At 45.4% G+C, this 21,206-nt stretch overlaps 2 protein-coding genes across 2 annotated transcripts in view; one reads left to right on the top strand and one right to left on the bottom strand.

Annotated features, from left to right (window-relative positions):
• Positions 1-21,206, top strand: part of CCDC191 (coiled-coil domain containing 191) — a 31,559-nt gene that overhangs the window by 2,730 nt on the left and 7,623 nt on the right. Inside the window, exons 3-12 of the mRNA XM_077822234.1 lie at positions 576-717; positions 6,957-7,088; positions 7,650-7,828; positions 10,618-10,841; positions 11,624-11,774; positions 14,086-14,276; positions 15,296-15,545; positions 16,802-16,915; positions 17,061-17,536; positions 18,177-18,244. Of these exons, the coding sequence (XP_077678360.1) occupies positions 576-717; positions 6,957-7,088; positions 7,650-7,828; positions 10,618-10,841; positions 11,624-11,774; positions 14,086-14,276; positions 15,296-15,545; positions 16,802-16,915; positions 17,061-17,536; positions 18,177-18,244 (1,927 nt within the window). The remainder of the gene's footprint in view (positions 1-575; positions 718-6,956; positions 7,089-7,649; positions 7,829-10,617; positions 10,842-11,623; positions 11,775-14,085; positions 14,277-15,295; positions 15,546-16,801; positions 16,916-17,060; positions 17,537-18,176; positions 18,245-21,206) is intronic.
• The window catches only part of ZDHHC23 (zDHHC palmitoyltransferase 23), a 40,675-nt gene continuing 22,788 nt past the window's right edge, over positions 3,320-21,206 (bottom strand). The window contains exon 5 of the transcript XR_013346685.1: positions 3,320-3,924. The gene's annotated coding sequence lies outside the window, so the exon portion shown is untranslated. The remainder of the gene's footprint in view (positions 3,925-21,206) is intronic.

Genomic DNA, 21,206 nt, shown 5'->3' with positions numbered 1-21,206 from the left:
AAACCACAGAGAGTGAAATGTTCCTTAGATACAATCTCTAAAGCCCTTTGTCCTTTTTCAGGGTGAAAGGTGCTGTACTGATTCAAGACTAACTATTCATTTTCAGTGATCTGAGCACACACAATGAAGGATCAGAAGATTTTATTTAATTCCCCCCCCCCCATTATTTATCTTAAAAACAACCAAATGCGATGTGCCTAGATCTATCTATCCTCTGTCCCAAACAAATCCACCACAGCCTCTGGACTGAAAACAAACCTCAGAAATTTCCACCCCATGGGGTAACATTTTTGGAAAGTTATAAGCATCTAAGGACAGAATCTGATCACGTAAGCACTATCTCAGCCTCATCAATAGCATCATGCCCATGTAGTAATGCTTAGGGCCTCAGTCCTATATACATGGCTGAACCTTATTTCATGCAGCTCCTTCTACAGTCAGTGGTGCTCTGCACACATGCAGGGGTCCACTCCTCCAGAGTATCTTACAGGATCAGGACTTGGAATCTGTAGTGTTTGACACTGAGTATGTTCAAGTTATAAGAAATGTTTTTCTTCCCTTATTTATTTTTAAAGCGAGTGGAACAAGCCTCCGAGTTTGCCGTTTCTGAAGCTTTTTCCCTTAAAAAGTCAGCTTATCCTCAAAGGCCACGTGGTCCTGTGGTGGATCTGGAAACAGTAGAGCAGCTGCAGGATCACGATGAGGCTTATGCAGAAGGTGAGTTTGAATAGCACCAGCCCAGAGCTGCTTGAAGGGACTCTGTGAAATCCAACTGGAGTAATGGGCTGAAATTGTGTGTTTTACAGGAGGTGGGACTAGATGACCTAAATGGTCTCTTAAAAATCTATGAACAAGGGTATGTCTACACTACGAAATTAGGTTGAATTTATAGAAGTCGGTTTTGTAGAAAGCGTTTTTATACAGTCAATTGTCTGTGTCCCCACACAAATGCTCTAAGTGCATGTAGTTGGCGGAGTGTGTCCACAGTACCGAGGCAACCATCAACTTGTGGAGCATTGCACTGTGGGTAGCTATCCCACAGTTCCCGCAGTCTCTGCTGCCCATCTGAATTCTGGCTAGAAATCCCAGTGCCTGATGGGACTAAAACATTGTCACAGGTGGTTCTGGGTACAAATCATCAGGCCCCCCTTCCCTCCCTCCCTCCGTGAAAGCAAGGGCAGACAATCGTTTTGCGCCTCTTTTCTTGAGTTACCTGTGCAGACGCCATACCATGGCAAGCATGGAGCCCGGTCAGCTCACCGTCACCGTATGTCTCCTGGGTGCTGGCAGACGTGGTACTGCATTGCTACACAGCAACAGTTTATTGCCTTTTGGCAGCAGACAGTGCAGTATGACTGGTAGCCATCATTGACGTAGTCCAGGGTGCTCTTTTAACTAACCTCGGTGAGGTCAGGGGCGCCTGGGAAAACATGGGAGTGATTCAGCCAAGTCATTTCCCTTTTAAGTTTAGTTTCATGGCGATTCAGTCCTACCGGCAGTGCACTGTCTTTTAATCTGCAGCCAGCAGAAGACGATGGCCAGCAGTCATACTGCACCGTCTTCTACCAAGCACCCAGGAGATGACGATGGCTAGCGGTCATACTGCACAGTCTGCTGACAGCAAGATGTATAAAGATAGATGAAGTGGATCAAAACAAGAAATAGACCAGATTAGTTTTGTATTCATTTTCTCCTCCCTCCCTCCGTGAGATCAATGGTCTGCTAAACCCGGTTTTGAGGGGGCCATTCTGTTTCTCGCAAAGCCATCCCCTTTGTTGATTTTAATTCCCTGTAAGCTATGTCGTCAGTCACCCCTCCCTCCGTCAGAGCAACGGCAGACAATTGTTCCGCGCCTTTTTTCTGTGCAGACGCCATACCATGGCAAGCATGGAACCCGCTCAGATCACTTTGACAATTAGGAGCACATTAAACACCACACAAATTATCCAGCAGTATATGCGGCACCAGAACCTGGCAAAGCAAAACCGGGCGAGTGGGCAACGTCAGCGATGAGGACATGGACACAGACTTCTCTCAAAGCACAGGCCCTGGCAGTGTGGGCATCATGGTGCTAATGGGGCAGGTTCATGCGGTGGAACACTGATTCTGGGCTTGGGAAACAAGCACAGACTGGTGGGACCACATAATGTTGCGGGTCTGGGATGATTCCCGCTGGCTGTGAAACTTTTGCATGCGTAAGGGCACTTTCATGGAACTTTGTGACTTGCTTTCCCCTGCCCTGAGATACAAGAATACCAAGATGAAAGCAGCCCTCACAGTTGAGAAGCAAGTGGCGATAGCCCTGTGGAAGCTTGCAACACCAGACAGCTACCGGTCAGTCGGGAATCAATTTAGAGTGGGCAAATCTACTGTGGGTGCTGCTGTGATGCAAGTAGCCAACGCAATCAAAGATCTGCTGATATCAAGGGTAGTGACCCTGGGAAATGTGCAGGTCATAGTGGATGGCTTTGCTGCAATGGGATTCCCTAACTGTGGTGGGGCCATAGACGGAACCCATATCCCTATCTTGGCACCAGAGCACCAAGCCGGCAAATACATAAACCGCAAGGGGTACTTTTCAATAGTGCTGCAAGCACTGGTGGATCACAAGGGACGTTTCACCAACGTCAGCATGGGATGGCCAGGTAAGGTACATGACGCTCGCATCTTCAGGAACTGTGGTCTGTTTCAAAAGCTGCAGGAAGGGACTTTATTCCCAGACCAGAAAATAACTGTTGGGGATGTTGAAATGCCTATAGTTATCCTTGGGGACCCAGCCTACCCCTTAATGCCATGGCTCATGAAGCCATACACAGGCAGCTTGGACAGTAGTCAGGAGCTGTTAACTACAGGCTGAGTAAGTGCAGAATGGTGGTAGAATGTGCATTTGGACGTTTAAAAGCGTGCTGGCGCAGTTTACTGACTCGGTTAGACCTCAGCGAAACCAATATTCCCACGGTTATTATTGCTTGCTGTGCGCTCCACAATATCTGTGAGAGTAAGGGGGAGACGTTTATGGCGGGGTGGGAGGTTGAGGCAAATCACCTGGCCGCTGGTTACGCACAGCCGGTGCTACCAGGGCGGTTAGAAGAGCACAGGAGGGCGCGGTGCGCATCAGAGAAGCTTTGAAAACCAGTTTCATGACTGGCCAGGCTATAGTGTGAAAGTTCTGTTTGTTTCTTCTTGATGAAACTCACCCCCCCCCTTGGTTCACTCTACTTTTCTGTAAGCTAACCACCCTCCCCTCCTCCTTCGATCACCACTTGCAGAGGCAATAAAGTCATTGTTGCTTCACATTCATGCCTTCTTTATTAATTCATCACACAAATAGGGGGATAACTACCAAGGTAGCTCAGGAGGGGGCGTGGAGGAGGGAAGGACAAGGCTACACAGCACTTTAAAAGTTTAAAACTTATTGAATGCCAGCCTTCTGTTGCTTGGGCAATCCTCTGGGGTGGAGTGGCTGGGTGGCCGGAGGCCCCCCCTCCGCGTTCTTGGGTGTCTGGGTGTGGAGGCTATGGAACTTGGGGAAGAGGGCAGTTGGTTACACAGGGGCTGCAGCGGCGGTCTGTGCTCCTGCTGCCTTTCCTGCAGCTCAACTATACGCTGGAGCATATTAGTTTGATCCTCCAGCAGCCTCAGCATTGAATCCTACCTCCTCTCATCACACTTCCGCCACCTTTCAGCTTCAGCCCTCTCTTCAGCCCACCACTTACTCTCTTCAGCCCGCCACCTCTCCTCCCGGTCATTTTGTGCTTTCCTGCACTCTGACATTGTCTGCCTCCACGCATTTGTCTGTGCTCTGTCAGTGTGGGAGGACAGCATGAGCTCCGAGAGCATTTAATCGCGAGTGCGTTTTTTTCGCCTTCTAATCTTCGCTAGCCTCTGGGAAGAAGATCTTGTGATTCTTGAAACACATTGCGGCTGGTGGAGGAAAAAAAAAAGAGACAGTGGTATTTAAAAAGACACATTTTATAGAACAATGGGTACATTCTTTCACGGTAAACCTTGCTGTTAACATTATATACGTAGCACACGTGCTTTCATTCCAAGGTTGCATTTTGCCTCCCCACAGCGCGTGGCTAACAGCGGGGAACATTTCTGTTCAGTTACAGGCAAACAGCCCAGCAGGAACGGGCACCTCTGAATGTCCCCTTAAGAAAAGCACCCTATTTCAACCAGGTGACCGTGAATGATATCACTCTCCTGAGGATAACACAGAGAGATAAAGAACAGATGTTGGTTGAACACCAGCAAACATACACTGCAATGCTTTGTTCTACAATGATTCCCAAGTACGTGCTACTGGCCTGGAGCAGTAAAGTGTCCTACCATGGTGGACGGAATAAGGCTGCCCTCCCCAGAAACCTTTTACAAAGGTTTTGGGAGTACATCCAGGAGAGCCGCGAATGCCAGGGCAAATTAATCATTAAACATGCTTGCTTTTAAACCATGTATAGTATTTTATAAGGTACACTCACCAGAGGTCCCTTCTCTGCCTGGCGGATCCAGGAGGCAGCCTTGGGTGGGTTCGGGGGGTACTGGCTCCAGGTCCAGAGCGCGAAACAGTTCCTGGCTGTCGGGAAAACCGGTTTCTCCGCTTGTTTACTGTGAGCTATGTTCCTCGTCCCCAAAACCTGCTTCCATGTTGCCTCCATGTCCATTGAACAACACAAACAACACGGCTGGGGTAGTGGTGGCTGAACCCCCTAAAATGGCACGCAGCTCATCATAGAAGCAACATGTTTTGGGCTCTGACCCGGAGCAGCCGTTCGCCTCTCTGGTTTTCTGGTAGGCTTGCCTCAGCTCCTTAAGTTTCATGCGGCACTGCTTCGGGTCCCTGATATGGCCTCTGTCCTTCGTGTCTTGGGAGATTTTGACAAATGTTTTGGCATTTCGAGAATTGGAACGTAGTTCTGATAGCATGGATTCCTCTCCCCATACAGCGATCAGATCCCGTACCTCCTGTTTGTTCCATACTGGAGCTCTTTAGTGATTCTGGGACCCCATCGTGGTCACCTCTGCTGATGAGCTCTGCATGGTCACCTGCAGCTTGCCATGCTGGCCAAACAGGAAATTGAAATTCAAAAGTTCGTGGGCCTTTTCCTGTCTACTTGGCCAGTGCATCTGAGTTGAGAGTGCTGTCCAGAGCAGTCATAATAGAGCACTCTGGGATAGCTCCCAGAGGCCACTACCGTCTAATTGTGTCCACAGTACCCCAAATTCAACCCAGCAAGGCCGATTTCAGCGCTAATCCCCTTGTCGGCGGTGGAGTAAGGAAATTGATTTTAAGAGCCCTTTAAGTCGAAAAAAGGGCTTCATTGTGTGGACGGGTGCAGGGTTAAATCGATTTAATGCTGCTAAATTCGACCTCAACTCCTAGTGTAGACCAAGGCTAATTTTATTTGATCTTTTTCATTCCCATGGACGCTTCCCCTCCCCCCAAATTAATAAGTGTTCCCTCTGTAATGTTGCATCCCAAACCCTGCAGAACTACAAATCTGAAACTTAAATGTCTATAAGCAAAAGGGAAACTGACTTCAATTATTTCTGTTGTCCAAAGTGAAGGAAATGCAAAAGCTAAACTGACGGGGCCGGGGGGGAGAAGAGTTGGAAGCAAATTGGAGTTTTATATATATTATTTTGCAGCACCTAAAAATGTTCTAGAACAAATAGAAAGACAAGGTCTCTCAGAGTTCGTTCTAATAAATTCAAAGTCAGTTCTTTCACTTGTAATAATATGAGGCACTATTAATAGCACAGATGAATAAATCTGTCTACACTCAGATTTCTGTATATAATGTCAAATGTCTCTCACAGATGGAGCTAACTCTCTGTAAGTGTCTGAAATATGGAAGATGCCTCCTTTTTTTCTTCCCCTGCCTTTGTATCAGTGTTCCGGAACTGCCTGTAAGCCTTTTATCTATGCCCCACAATTATAATACATAAGAATATTGATTATTTGCAGCACCCCACCATGTTAAGAAGCATACTGATAAGGAAAGCGTGAAAGCTCCTTTACTCCAAATATGAGGAGTCTGCACTCTCTTGTCCAAGAATGACACAGCCTCAACAAGACAAACTGACTTCTGCTTTTCTTATTGAATAAACTTTGTTGTTGTTGCTGTTAAATTGGGCTAATTATAGACTGATAAAAGGACTTGAAAGGGATTAAAAAGCCTCAGTTTGTCTTTTTTTGAACCTTTTTAGAATATTTAAAGAAGCCTAAAAGGGAAATTTTTGGTGGTGGTGGTCTGTTTTTTTTAAAAGGTTGCTTATACTTTTCCTAAGAAGTATCTGGAAGGCTAAGTTATATCCTCCATGATTTTTATTGTATAACTTAGGTGCAGTACCAGAGAGACTTGGAGTGAGTGCTTTCTTAGTTCTTAATTAAAGGAGTAGGATTTTGTATTTAAAAAAAAAATTCTTCCAACTGTTTGTCAGGCATTTGAGTTAACCAAGTATTAGCAAAAAACCATGGCCACATTCCTACAAACAGACTTACATATGGTTTTGATTTTATGCCAATATGTAGTCCTGTTGAGGCTACATGTATGCATTTGCAGGATCAGGGCCGGAGTGAAAAACCAAATGTTTTAAGGCGTCAGTTCCACTTGATCAATCAATTAGGTTTCACCTTATTGGTATCCGATGTCATGATCTTAATAGTTCTCTGGACAACAAGAGAGTCTTGCAGGAAAAACAGACTAGACAATTTCTAATGTATGTAACACAGAGAAATAAAAAACCCCTCCACCTTTCAAGCCTATTCACATATCAAGAATGGGAGAGGTGGGGAAGCACCAACCCAATGAGTTTTTCCTTTACAGATCACACTTCAGTCATTTTAAACAAACTGCATAGCACGTTGCATAACAATCCCAAGAGGACAGAGTCTTGCCATCTTACACTTACTATAATATTTCCAATCCTAGTAAAACCTTTTATCACCATAGCCCAGGAGCTGCTCAATGATTGGATGAATTCCAAACTGAGACTGGAGCTAGAAAGTGACCAAGAAGAGAATGTTGGAGATAATGCTGCTGAAGAGGCCCCTGCTGGGTTTGTGAAGTACGAGAGGTTTGATGGTGAGAACACAAAACATTTCTTAACTTATTATTTGGGGATTATTATTATTGTTTGGGGATAACAGTGGTTAGTTCGTAGGCTTGAAAGGCAGGAGTCATGTACATACCAAGGTAATAGTCTCCTTAGGAACAACCAGAGTCAGTAGAGTCCTTGGTTTTTCCCAGCTCTGACATTAATTTGCTGTGTGACATTACAGAAATAAGCCTCAAAATCTTTGTGCTTCATTTTCTCCTTATGTAAAATGGAGTTAATATTTCCCTAACTCAGAAGGGCGAAAGGCTTGTAAGATTTGTGCAACAGTTTGAGATCCTTAGATGCAGGGCAGTAAAGATTGGGAAAGTATTATCATCCTCCTCCTCCTCCTCCTCTAAACATAGTGAATTTGAGACTGCTTTAGATTCTTGAGTCTAAATGAAGTGCAATCAATATGGCTTCTTTCATCAGGATTACATTTATAAACTGGGCAGTTCTCTGTTTAATCACTTTATGTTTGATGGCATTAGGCTCTGGAGTTTGTTAATTACAAACTAGTGTGAGGTGATCTGGATTCTTTGTTATAGATTTGTGTGGTTATCTGGAACAAGAAAAGGAAAGTACCACTGTTCAGGATTTTCTGCAGAATCTTCTGCAAAATGAAGTGGTAGATTGTGGGATATTAGAAGGCCTCAGGATTGAAGAAATCAAGGAAAAGAAAAAAACAAGGGACCCACGAATTACCATGGAGCTAAGACACAAGCAGGTGAGGAAAAGGCAGTACATTGAAACCGATATAAGGAAACACTCTTTTTATGCAACATATATTCACCTGTGTAACTCATTGCCACATCATATAATTGACACAAATAGATTAGGACAGTTCTCAAAGGGTTAAGGCATTTCTGTGAATGAGGATAGCATTTGCACTAGCTCAGGGCTGTAATATTGATCTCCACCATGGATCTGTGCACTCCAGGAATGGACAGCAAGTGACTGTTCTTTGCTAACCTCCCTACTCAAGTCAGGAGTAAGCAGAGTGCTAATTGCATCTCCCTATTTAGTAACCAACCTCTTAAGCATTAAGGTCTCATCCTTCTGTTCGTACTCATCTCGAATACCTGGGCAAATGGGTGGGGGGAAGGAATCCTTCACCCAGGCTGCAAAGTGGTGGCCCTGTGTGCTGCCATTTACCTGGCCCTTTTGTGCTAATGCACGCAGAGGACCGCACAGTGTGAGGCTCTGTTCTACATATGGGATGCTGCTTTCACATCACCCTACCTCTAATCCAGCCTTCCATTTGAACTGTGGAGCACTGATGTAGGGTCCGGGCCCTAGAAATAATATGGAATGTATACAGTTGTCCTGTAGGCTTAGTACAAGAGTCACAGATAGCTACAGTATCCATCATACTCTGAGTTCAGTCATTTTGAAAAAAAAAAAAAAAGAAAAGAAAAAGTGTTCAGTCATTTCTGATGCTGTCTCAGAACAAGATGATTTTTAATGCTTCACCATCAGTGTTGCTGGCCCACAGTGAAAACCAGGTGCTAAGTTTCGGGGGTGGAGGGGACAAAAAAAAAACCACCCAACAAAAAAAAACCAACCCTCACAATTGTTAAGAATCACAACGTTATAAACAAAAACCAATTGTAAATGGGTATTCTTAAATGGAGCATTTAATAGTATTTCAGCCATACGACCACAAGACTCAAACATTCCCCAACACAAATTATTCCCACTCACAGCTACCTTTAATATGGCATCAAAGGGAGTCCATCCTACAGTTGTAAACCTCCTGTGTTCTGGGGCTGTGTCCCCCAGTTACTGATCCGGTGGCCTCTCTGTTGTGCTTCTGCCACCATCTATTTCAAATTGTGCCTGCTCTGAAAGGCCCTCCACATTCTGCTTAGATCCTTAAAAAAAATTTTAAAAAATAGCACTGGTTGCTACAAGACTGATAGCCCAAAGTGCTGATGTCTTCATAAATCCACAGAAGAGTGTACACCACAGGTAGCAGGGCAAGCTTTCCTCACCAAAATACCTCATCCTTGTCCAGATAACTTGCATCCAAGTTTGAGGAACTTTCTGGATCATTAATGTTGATTTTTAATAAATCTTAGAAATCTGGAGTAGTTTAAGAGAACTGGAAGAAGGCTAATGTGCCAATATTTAAAAAGGGTAAACAGAATGACATCTATCCCAGGCAATATGTTCCTAAAGGTTGAACCTGGATCAATTACCCTGCAAGCTGCTTAACCCTTTCTAGCCATGTTTCACACTTTGTATAAGATTTGTTGCAATTATATAACAGTGGTAGCACAATGATTTGCATGGTCATACTTGAATCAGGTAACATCACAGTGTGTATATACATACATATACACCCACTACTGGTTGGGATTGTACTCTGTGCACACAAGTGTAATCAAGTCATGATCACTTGAACCTAAGCAATAACTAATTTTCACTAGATCTGTTCAGAATTTGACTCCCTTGACAAGACTACCAACAAGGGAGACTGATGCTGATTCAGATTTTTGATTACATCAGTTTTACACTGGTATCACTCCACTGACTTCAGTAGCATTAATCCTGACCCCTCGTGACAGAGGTGCCATCCCTGTAACCCTCTTATGACATGAGACGGTGTTGCAGCCGCTCTGCTTCAGTTTCCCCAACAGAGCTTAGCACGCTTCAGTTAAGGATGTGGCTTAGCCCTACAGCCAAGTCACTGAGGGAGTTTTAACCCTTTCCAGTGTATCAGAGTCCTCAAGTCAAAGTCCAACATAAATACGAACCAAAAGAACCTTCAGCCCACTGGGCTCAGCATACAGCCCCATTGCTTTCAGGCTGACCCCAGCTGCAGCAGCTTGCCTTAATGCCCACCAGTAGGTACCTGGTAACAAATTAAACCACAGTCTGCATCAGGCCTACCCTCCCACAGGGAGGCTCTAGGAGACTATAGCCTCCAATCAGCTCCTGGCTACAGCCAGGCTTCTCACACAATACAGAAGCTGCCATTCTGCTTCCCTCTTTTTAACTACTTTTTCCAGGCCTGACTCAAGAACAAGTATAACGGGGTGGGGTTCATTGCAGACATTGCAGCTTGTTAAGCCCTTCCTGGCCAGTGTGGGGTTCACATACCCCATCCCACCCACCCCCACTGGTGTGCCTAAAAACACAATCATATCCAGTGAATGTCAAATATAGAGATTATAGCTTGTTATTATCATCATCATCGCACCCAGAAGCCCCGGCCAGGGACCAGGACCCCACTGTGCTAGGTACTATACAAACATTGAACAAAAAGACAGTCCATCCCCCACGTTACTTACAATCTAAATGTAGGACAAGAGACAACAGGTGGAAATGGACAGATCAATGGGCGAGTACAAGGAAAGAATGAGATTGTGTGTAATGTGGCCATCTGTGTATTGGCAACCTGATTGAGACCCACCCTCTTAGTTCAAAGAGACTCCCAGAAGCCTTTCTTCAGATGATATAACTCTTGCCACTACCGCTGCCTTGACTCATTGCTGTGCTCTTCCTTCCCAGGTTAAAGAAAACTGTTTAAGGCGTCAGAAGGAGCTAGAGCTCCAGAGACGAGAAAAGACCCTGAAAAAATTAGCCCTGGCTGAGGCTAAGCAGCGAGTGCAAGAGGAGAACAAAAGGCAGGCTCTGAAGGCCAAGAAGGAAGAAGAGGAGATCCAGCGGGAGATGGTGAAGCTGCGGAAAGAGATGGCAGAGAAGAGGCATTTCATGGGAGAAGCACGAAGAATGTAAGATGGGGTGGGGAGGGAGAGCGGAGTTCAAACTCCATCTAATCATTTGGACTACACGGCTTATGAACCCCAAATGATAGGGAATTTCTTCAGTCATCAGCTTCTGGCTGCAGTGAGCTCTCTAAAATATATAAGACATGGTAGTCTCAAAGGAAAACTGCCTCCTGGGGCCCTGAACTCTCATAATGTATGTATTTTTAAATGACTAATCCTGGAGGCAGCATCATTACTGTCTCTAGTTACATCACAGAAGCTGACAGATTGAAAGAAGGAATCAAATTCTGACGTCAACTTGTACACATCAAAACTCTAGCATTTAAAATTGGAGACATCCCCTCTTTAGGAGGGGAAAGAATGTGCCTGTCCAAGGGAGCTCAAAGCTCTGCAGAGGCAGAGTCTTTGCTTCTGCTGAATTTAGGAGCTCCATAGGGCTCATACCTTCCATAGTGCTGCAACCCCCAGGGAGCACTGCGAGGGCCACTTATCTCCATAGGCATCTATGAGATCCTAGTTCTCCATGTGTGCTATATTGACATCCCAATACCCTCTTACTGCTGTGTTCTGTAACCCCTTCCCGACTGTTGAATTTGTGTAGCTCATGTGCACTGGACACCCAAATCTACCCCTGTTCTCTAAAGGCTGGGCTTCAGTAGCTATCATCTGTCCAAGCTACAGAGGTCATTTTCACAGGATTGGTTTAGAAAGGGGTGAGACCCATACCACAGTACTCCCTTTATTTACTATCTACCTTTGGTTCTTGGTGTTTGTCTTACTTGCAGAGAGAGGAAGAGGCAAGAATTAGAAAAAGCTCAGAAACTGGCAGCGGTGGGCCTGTCTCACACTACGCCAAAGCCCCTGGAGCAGGACAAAGAGGAGAAAAAAAGGAGATTGCAAGAGCTGCTGAGCAAGAGTCATAGTGAAAACCAGAAAGTGAGCATCCTCTTCCTGTATTTAGCACTCTCAGCCAAATTCTACCCTCAGCTATGTGCTTATGCAACACTCACTGAAGTCAAAAGCCCTGGCTGCCAGGCCTTCTGCCTCCTCCTGAGTGTCCTCTGTAGGGAGAGTAAGATAAAAGATCCGTTGAGAGAGAAAGTAGAGGATGGCTTGGGGAACTGTTGCGTAGTAGTTAGAACAGGGAACAAGGGACTCCTGAGTCCTAATCCTTATTCTGTTGCTGGGTATCCATGGGCAAGTCATTTAATGTCTCTGTGCCTCAGTTTCTCCAGTGGGGCTTCAAGGGGAGTTGTGGGTAAAACTTCACTGTTGGAGCAGTTGTGAGCAGAGAGCAACCCAGTGTGACAGATCAAGCAAATAGACACACAGAGGGGCCTTGGAAAACTCATGAGATCCTCACCCCCAGTCCGGCCCTTCAGCACCAAGTAAAAGGTCTGGAGTGGTATAAAGGGGCCCTAAAAGACCCACTTCTGCTATAAGCACTGTGGAGCCAGCCATAAGGCTTCCCTTTGAGGACTTCCTCATATTCCTTGGCATAGGAAAGGGTGGGGGTAGGCTGAGGAAGGTGTGGGGCTGTCCATGAAGCACTGTGGCCCCTTGGGGAAGCCCCAGAGCAGTGGTGGGCAACCTGCAGGCTGCATGTGGCCCATCTGTGTAATCTGATTGTGGGCCACAAGACATTTTGCAGACATTGACCAGCTGTAACTACGGCCCCCAGTGGCCGCGGTTCGCCGTTGGACATATGCCCTGAGCACTTTCTCCCACCCCTCACAATTCAGAAAAATAGCCCAAGAAAGGAATGTTGAATGGCCATGAAGTGCAGTGGCACATAATAAACTTGTCTCCTCGCTTCTTAATGTCAAGTTACAGTTTTAGGTGATGCAGCTTGGTTAAAACAGCTGATAGGAAACAATCTGTCTTACAGACTTCCATGCCAAGACCTACTACACTTTGTCTCATGAAACACAGATGTAGGCACAGGAACTTCTGTATGTTTCCCCAGACATTTCCCTTGGCGTTTCTGCTAATTGTCAAAGACAGAATTTGCAGAATGGAAGGGAAAGTCTCAAACAGTAAGACAAAGTCTGTGCTAAAAATTTAGGTTTATTAGACATCTGGAAATGAAAAGACCCTTTTGTATTGAACACCCTATAGAGTGAGTAAGCTCATTATAAGGAAGAAGGTTCCTTGTGTGGAGGCAGGAATGACATCATAATATTTTTAATTAATATCATTTACATCATATATACCTGTAGCACATTTAATACAGAAGAATCCCATAGCACTCAAATTGAGAAGCCAGCTATCCCAAAGGATCACTTTGTCTATAACTCAAATGCCACTGCTGCTGGAGTGGAATGTGCACAGCAACACTACACCACAATTTAAGATAGGGAGTGAAGAGTCCAAATGAAACTACAGGGGGATTTAGGACTGGTATAATGTGAGCTGTACATTTTCAAGGGCAGAAACTGCAGCTGAGCAGAGATCAGCAATAATGAATCCATTATTATCTTAAGTAGCTAGCGTGTTGACATTTTATCCTCTTCATAATTCTCTGTTTGGATTTCCATGCCTAAGAATGTTGATGCAATTAATACAGGACATTATGAGAAAGAGGAACAGCTGAGGAATTGTTATGAGCTGACCCACTTGGAGGATCAAAATGAACAGCATCTCCACTGACAGGTTTAGAATTAAGAGGTAGATTAGATAGCAAATTGCTCTTCTGTCTGAGGTAAATCACTCCTAGAGGAAGCCAATATGATTTTACTCCTTGGGAGGAAACTATAACTTCCCAGTGAGATGAGGGTGAGTCTAGGTCACATTGTAAATTTTAGTACTGGGAATGGTCTTGTTGGTGCTTAAAGAATAGCTTACAGTTTATGGAGTAATTTGAAAAAAAGTTCTACATTGAGTTCACCCTTCTCTAGAATTATATGCTTTCTAGATTTAGAGACAATTCTGATTCTAGAATTTATATTTCTCTCTCATGGTTTATTCCTTTTTACTTGTAAGCTGAGCACATTTTGCTTTGGAGTCACCATGAAACAATAAACATGGGGTCCCATGATGCTATTTTTACAGTCAGTTTTCAGAGTAGAACTGCACAATAAGCATTGCTCTCCTCACATTAGTCCTCCGCCCTCCGGAAGTGTTTGCTGGGGGTTTGAAGATAGTAAGGGGTTGTTCAAAAGGAAAGGCCCAGGGAAGGATTGTGAGGGTCAGCATTTTTGTGATGAAATGTTCTCGTTCACTGGCTCTATTCACCTTTTCACTGCAGTGCCTACAGCAGCATTTCTCCGCTTGGTACAAACTCATTCTGGATCATAGGATTAAAATGGGGAAAGCCAAGGCCCTTGCTGACTGGAAGTACCAGCTGAAGGCCCTGCGAGCCTGGAGGAACTATACATGGGTCCAGAAGTTGGAGCAGGAGACTGAGCAGTTGGAGACTCATCTCAGGGATCAAAACAGGTAGTGGCCCTTAGCCTACGGAATGCCTCCTTCTCACAGAGAAGCTAGCAGCCTTCAAACAGAGTCTAGTGCTAAGCGGAGGGTTGTGAAATGGTACGGTCTATTTAGGAGCATGTGGAAAGCCTTGTTCCTAGAAAATCTACATGTCACCCGCAGTTGGAGACACCATGGCATACACTGAAACGAAGCTGGATCTGAGCAGAGACTTGAACGCCTCTTTCCAACAATCTCTAATTTCTTTGTTTGGGTGTCCTTCATGGAACCTCCCTCATTGGCTCGTCATGTGTTTGGGGCCTGGAGGAAAAAGAGTGAGCCAAATTCATCCCTGATGAATCCAGTCATCGACTGGAGTTACATCAGCAATTAGTTAGGCCTGATGCCTTCAAGAAGGAGCTTGCTGATTGGATTCCCCATACACAGCAGCGTATTCTGCAAGTGGGGCTACCCCTCACCTCCAGACAGCTGAAGAGGGAAACAGTGTATCCTTCTCATCTTTGTGCTGTAAAAGAGGAGTGAAAATGGGGACTGTAAAACAAGCAGGAAAATATTTAAAGAACCCAGTTCATGCCTTCTGTATGCATCACAAGCATCCTTTCACCTTTAGTAGAAATAGATGGTTTTCAAAGACTTCCAGAATCAAGTGATATCAAGCAGACCTCATAAAAATATGAAATCTCATGACCTGTTCTGGATTGCTCCACCAATTTGGTAAATGCCAACACCTGGAGAGACAGTGTTGCCTAATGGATAGAGTACTGGGCTGGGACTCAGGAGATGTGGGTTTTAGGCCCAGCTCTGCCACTAGCCTGCTGGGTGTCCTTGGACAAGTCATTTCATGTCTTGGAGTCTCCGTTTCCCCATCTTTAAAATGTGGATAATGACACTGAGTTCCTTTGTAAAGCACTTGGAGGTCCACTGATGAAAAGTGCTAGATAAGAGTGGGGTATTATTAATTTTAAGCAGGCTAGGAGGGAGGCCTGTCCAATGTCTGTTGGTAATGGGAGTGCTTTATTTTCCAGGAAAAAACAGTTGGCTATTGAGCATAACCGGAGACAGGTTTTACGGTGCTGCTTTATAGAGTGGCAGCTCTGGAGCAGAGCCGAGGCTGAAAAGAGAAAGCTACAGTTGAGACAGAAGGAAACTAGGAAGAAGATGGCACAGCTGCTGGAGGCAGCATCAGTGGGGAAACTTGGCACAGACGGATCATGGGATGTTGGCAGGACCAGGATGAGAAAGGTGACCCAGGATCAACCTGTGAGGCAAGAGGAGGTAAAAGTTCTTTCCCATATGTTTCCTCATCCCAGTCTCTCCCGCAGTGATTAATCATAGCTCTATTAACCTCTGTGGTGCTTTATGACACAGGGATGGGCACTCTCCTAGTGCAGCTTCATCTTCCTGTTATGTCATGTGCACATTCCAGCAGTCGTTCAGGCACTCTAGAAACGAGTCTTTAAAGATCAGAGGTGGATGGGGAAGGTGGTAGACTTTGAAAGCACTAGAGATGGATTTTTTTTTTTAAAGTATAATCCCACCGTGTAGCGTCTACCAACTGAGGCATGCATTCTCTTGATCGCTTTGGAAGGGAGATTAGCATATTGAGTCATTTTAAAAAAGTGATTTTAAAGAACCATGTACATTGACTAAAACCATGGTAATAGAAGAAAATGCTAAAGTCTGCCCTTGGTTAAACAGAGTGCAATCCTCTCTACTTTAAAGAATAAGAGAGCTGAATTTGGCCCAGGAAGCGTCCAGGAAATGCACATCAAAGAAAACAATAAGTGTGCGCACAATTGGATTGTAAGCTATCGGGCAGGACCATCTTCCTTAGGTGTTGTATTGTTCCTAGCATAATAGGGCCCTGATACTTGACAGAGGTCTCTAGGTGCTACCATAATATAGATAATTAAAAAATGAATATATACTCACGTCAGGCCAAGCTTTTCCTTCACTTATACCAATGTAACTCTTCTGAGCTCAGTGAGGTTGCATGGGGATAATTGAAAAAATTCTCCAGTTCCATCTTTGCAACACCAGTGGGACAGTTTCTTCACTGAGATACTCCCATTAGAATGGGAGTGTCATATTTGTAATTGCGGGCAGAATTTGGCCTAGGAATTAGATCTGAGACTTAAGTATTCACTAATCATACAATTCTGAGAGGGAAGGCCACATGTCTTAAAGTTTGGGCCTGGTTTATCACCATGCTGTAGTTTTATGACTGTGTAACTACTTTAATTTCAGTGCATCTCTGTAGTGTAAAGCTAGAGTAGTTCCATAGTGAATCAGTCCCTTCACATTTTCCTTAATTAGCCAGATAGATTGGTCCTGTAGACCCCCTTGTCGCAGCTGCGTTTCTTTTAATCTTAGCCTTAATGCCTAATCAGAACACCTGAGTCCAAGTAAGAGTTCATTAACATCGTTTGGGTTTAGACCTACTCACTGAATTAATATCCCGTGTCATCAACTGCATTACAACACTTCTGAGCCACAGGACCTCCCCATAATAATCCTGTCCAATCCTCCAGGGGTACATACCAACCATAATCCAGATGGACTTGGCCAGTTCAGGAGACTTGGATGGTGTGGACCAACCTTGTAGCTCCTGTACCTCCTCCCACCCTGGGATAGCACTACAAATGGTAAGAATTGTGTCCAGAGTACACACCTGAGGTTACCCTGCCTCTCAGACTGATTTCACTGTTGCTCCATTCAGAAAAATGCTCCTAGCTCTTCAAGGGCAGCAGAGGTCTTGACTTCAGTCAGTGCAGAATCCTTCCCTTGCAGGTGACTGAAACACCCCTTCTTCAGGAGGAGCCCATCAATCCTGTAGAACCCTGTTGTCAGGGTGCTGGTCAGACACCCAGTCTTCATTCATGCAAGAAGCTCAAGTATGCCTGGCAGGTTGCCCTACAACACGCTGCTGTGAATTCACAGGATCACGCTGAATCCAGTCATCAAACAGTCAGTCCCATACAATGGTTTGGGGCACCTGGGAAAAAAGTGGCCCCTGCATTCAGGGGCCACTTTGAGCACCGCTATGCCTTCCAGCAGCAGCTGATTGAGAAGCAGAGGAGGCAGCTTCAAGAACAGCAGGAGGTGATCCTCGAACTGCAGGAAAACCAATGGCTGAGGAGGGCTAAGCAAGAGGCAGAGCAAGCCACAGCTGTCACCATGGCACTCAACAATCCAGTCCCAAAAATTAAGGAAAAAATGCTGAAGAGAGGGGATCTGTCACGCTGCAAGAGCGTGTCATCTTTAAGGTACGGCCACCTTACTGAGCCATAGTGGGGGCAGACTGTACTATCCAGAGCACCTTACTCCTGCTCACAAGCTGAACAAGGTCATTTGGGTCAGCACTCGCATGGTAAACCTCCATGCAATACCTCTGTGCACCTGAAAGTGGTGTTAATGGTGCACTAGGAGTTGCTCTTCCTTTTGAGCCAGTACCAAGTGTGGCGTTAGCTGGGCCAGATCCTTGACGCTGCTCTAACTGCTTTGCATTGCCCCGAAGGCATGTTAAACTTGTAAGGCACCTTGGGATGCAAAATGCTCTATTGTTAAAGATAGAAGCAAAGTGGATTTATTTAGTACAACAACACTATCAGTACTTTGTGCTTCTTAACATCCTTCAGCCAAGGATCTTAAAACACTTCACAGGCGCTAGTTACTTGAGTCTCACAACCTGCTTGTGATGTAGGAATATGTTATTACCCTGTTTTACAGATGGGGAAACTGGGACCAAGAGAGGTTGAGTGATTTCCCCAAGGTCGCACAACGAGACTGCAGCAAAACTGAGACTAGAAGCCATGAATCCGGACTCTCACCCTTGATTATTATACACAAGGCCTCCTTGCGTAAGGAAGGTGATGATGCTAGTTTCTTTTCTCTTTCACTTCACAGTTCACCTTTGGGGCCAAAGAGCACAAAGACTGTGACCCAAAGCCGGAGGAGCTCAAACCTGCTGAAAGGTATCATTCTGCTTGGTAGTAAAGGCTATTCCTGCCCTCTTCCCAGAGAATAGCATCTCTTTCCTCTCCACATCCCTCCTCCATATGGGTGTTCAACCATGCATGAGCAAAACCCACTCAATCCCCTCCCAGCAGAATCAAAACTACTAAACACCACCACCAAAAGGGTGGGTTGCCTTAAGCATACACTCGCAGCTTGTTACAGGGTCTGGCCCTTTAATATCCAAGTCAGGCATTTGGGTCCTTGCAAGTTCTGTGGTCAGTAAACCAAGGTGAGTTGTTGTCCCCAAAGATCATGCTGGATTTTTCCCCACACAAGAAATTATAGAGCTGGCATTTTGTTCATGTCACGCTTTATCCTTTTACTGCAGGCTAAAGCTATAGAGACAAAGGCAGTCTGGCTTCCCTTCCCATCCCATGTGATTTCACTGCCTCCCCCCCTGCAGTCTATATTGAGCGGTGTGTAAGTGTCAGATGGGCGGGAGTTGCATTTATTAAAGCAATATCAGGTTCCTTTAACCATTCCCAGGGCCTGTAGCATTGTATAAACTTATGTAAGGCCTTAGCCTGCTTGAAAGCTTTTCCAAAATGTGGCCATAGTAATATTTTAAACAGACCTAGGAATCACAAAAATTCTCCATGGGACTGTTCTTAAAGTCTGACTGATGTGTACTGCCAGTTTTTGTTGGTAAGGGAGGTAACGATCCCAGGCATTGTAGGCTGACTGTTGAGGGTTGCAACAAGAGCTGCCTCCTAAGCACCCCCTTGTGGCGGTTCTGTGGCACTCTGCGTCAGTTTCGACTCCTGTCACAAGTGTAATAACAACAGCCCTTCCTGGGGTTTGGTTAATTAACAAAGTTCAGAATAATTCAAACCATGCTTAAGGTCCCAAAAATAATTGAAGCAGCCACTCCCAGGCTTTTCCTACCCAGGCCTCTGTCTGCCTTGTCCAATTCTCTGGCTCCAAGAAGTCGTCAGGCAAACCCTTCTGCTGCTCTCCTGGTTTCTCAGGGTCCCTACAAGAGCCTAGCTGCTCTGAGCAGCTAGGCCACTGATGAAGTTTCTCTCCCCGGATACCTCTGGGTCACTTCTCTATCCAGGCCTCTCCCTCATTTATCCAAGAGGCCCTGATTGAATCACATGACCCACCGGTCACATGTTCCCACCTGAGGAGTACAGTTGACCATGTCACAGGTGGGGCTGAGACCAGTGCTTAATTTGTAATGAAAGAGGTGCTGGGGCTCAAGCAATTTTTTTAACATTCATAACTGATGCAGCAAGCCTAGAGGTGCCAGGACTATGAACTGCCAAGCCCAGAGGTGCTGAGGCTCAGCCCTGGCAAGCCCTGGCACAAATTAAGCACGGGCTCCTTTTAAAGTGCTAGCCACGCTGTGAAAAGGATGTTTTATGTGGATAGCCTGAGAATAGAAGAGTAAAACCTAGGGACCATGCCTGATTGACTCTGCATTGTCATGCTGGCAACTCTCTCTGTCTCTGCTCCCTCCCTGCCTTGTAAGTCCGTTTTCAGTTACCACAAGGAGAGTGAATCTATACAGTCCCATCCTTGGACACTTTGTCTTCTTGTACTTAGGACAAAACTCATCACTTTTGAAGAGTTTAGAGCAAAGGCCTCCCCTATCGTGCCCATAACCCAGCTTTCTCCACTCAATAAGAGATGCCCATCTTACAGCCTTGGGCAGGAGTTTTGCTATGGTACATGCATCAGGCTGACATTTGCTGAGAGGCCTTTTTAGCTTATGCCCTCTCTCTCTTAGTTCTCGCTATTTTAACTCTAGTACTATGCGGTAAGCTGTGACTTTGAACAGTAGAGGTCAAAAGTCAGCCCAATCACTCTGCCATGGACTAACCTCTGGTCTCAAATCAATTCTTCATGTGAACCCCAAGATTTTTGTGATCTTTGTGATCCAGGATCTGATGGCTGGAAGCTGACCATCTAGGCATGGTTTATTTCCAATGTGAGGTGTCTTCTGCTAGCAGAGGCGTCAGTGGACAAGCACATCCATTCAGTAAAAACAAAATTGCAAAGACATGAGGCCTTCTGGGGGATTGAGTCTCCTTTTGTGTTACCCCAGGTGTGGGTCATTTTTGCTGATGAGCTACATGAGACTGTTGTGGATGTTGGAATAATTTATAACCGCGTTGAATGATTCCCCAAACACTGCAAGGAAGCATTGCTTAGCTTCTCAAACAAAATCAGTGGGAACTCTCTGCTACACCTAAACTGGCCATTTCCGGGGATGGAGAAGGGCTGCTTGGAGAATGTCCTGTACCATTATACTGAACCTACTATCTGCTCAATATCCTTAGCACAATGGTTCTCAAACTTTTTTTTTTCCACGGACCACTTGAAAATTGCTGAGGGTCTCGGCGCACCACTTAATGATCTTTCCAAATGTTGTTTGTACCATTAGCTAACTATTGTAAAGCGCATTGGATAAAAGCTCTCTATAAAAAAACCCTTAATAATAATTCACGGTTTTTTGTTCTACAAATAAAAGCACACAACTCATATTTTAATATCAGTAGTTTTACCCTTCTAATGTGCTCTCTTTCCCCAGCTGCGGCAGCCCCCGAGCTGGGGTTGGGAAGGAGGGGGGTCTCTCCCTGGCAGCTGCAGCCCTGGAGCTGGGGAAGGTTGCCTCTTTCTCTGGCCACTGCAGCCCTGCACGTCACAAATCTCCCCCAACCCCTCTTCTCACCCCACTGCCCCCTCCCTATTCCCCTCAAGGCCACCACCTCAGCTTACATGGGTGTCTTCTCCAGGGTCCAGACACCTAATTAGTGGAGCCACGCCTGCGCGGCTCCACTAATTAGGTGGGTGGCCCTTCATTGTTGTGTGTGCAGCCGCCCAGGTGCACACCGTAGCGGGAACTATCCACGGAACACCTGAATGGAGCTCGGACCACAGTTTGAGAACCTCTGCCTTAGCATATTCTGATCA

The sequence above is a fragment of the Eretmochelys imbricata genome, chromosome 1, assembly GCF_965152235.1.
Source record: "Eretmochelys imbricata isolate rEreImb1 chromosome 1, rEreImb1.hap1, whole genome shotgun sequence".
NCBI lineage: Eukaryota > Metazoa > Chordata > Testudines > Cheloniidae > Eretmochelys > Eretmochelys imbricata.
Note: the sequence above shows the minus strand (reverse complement) of the source record. Positions and strands in the feature narration are given on the sequence as shown.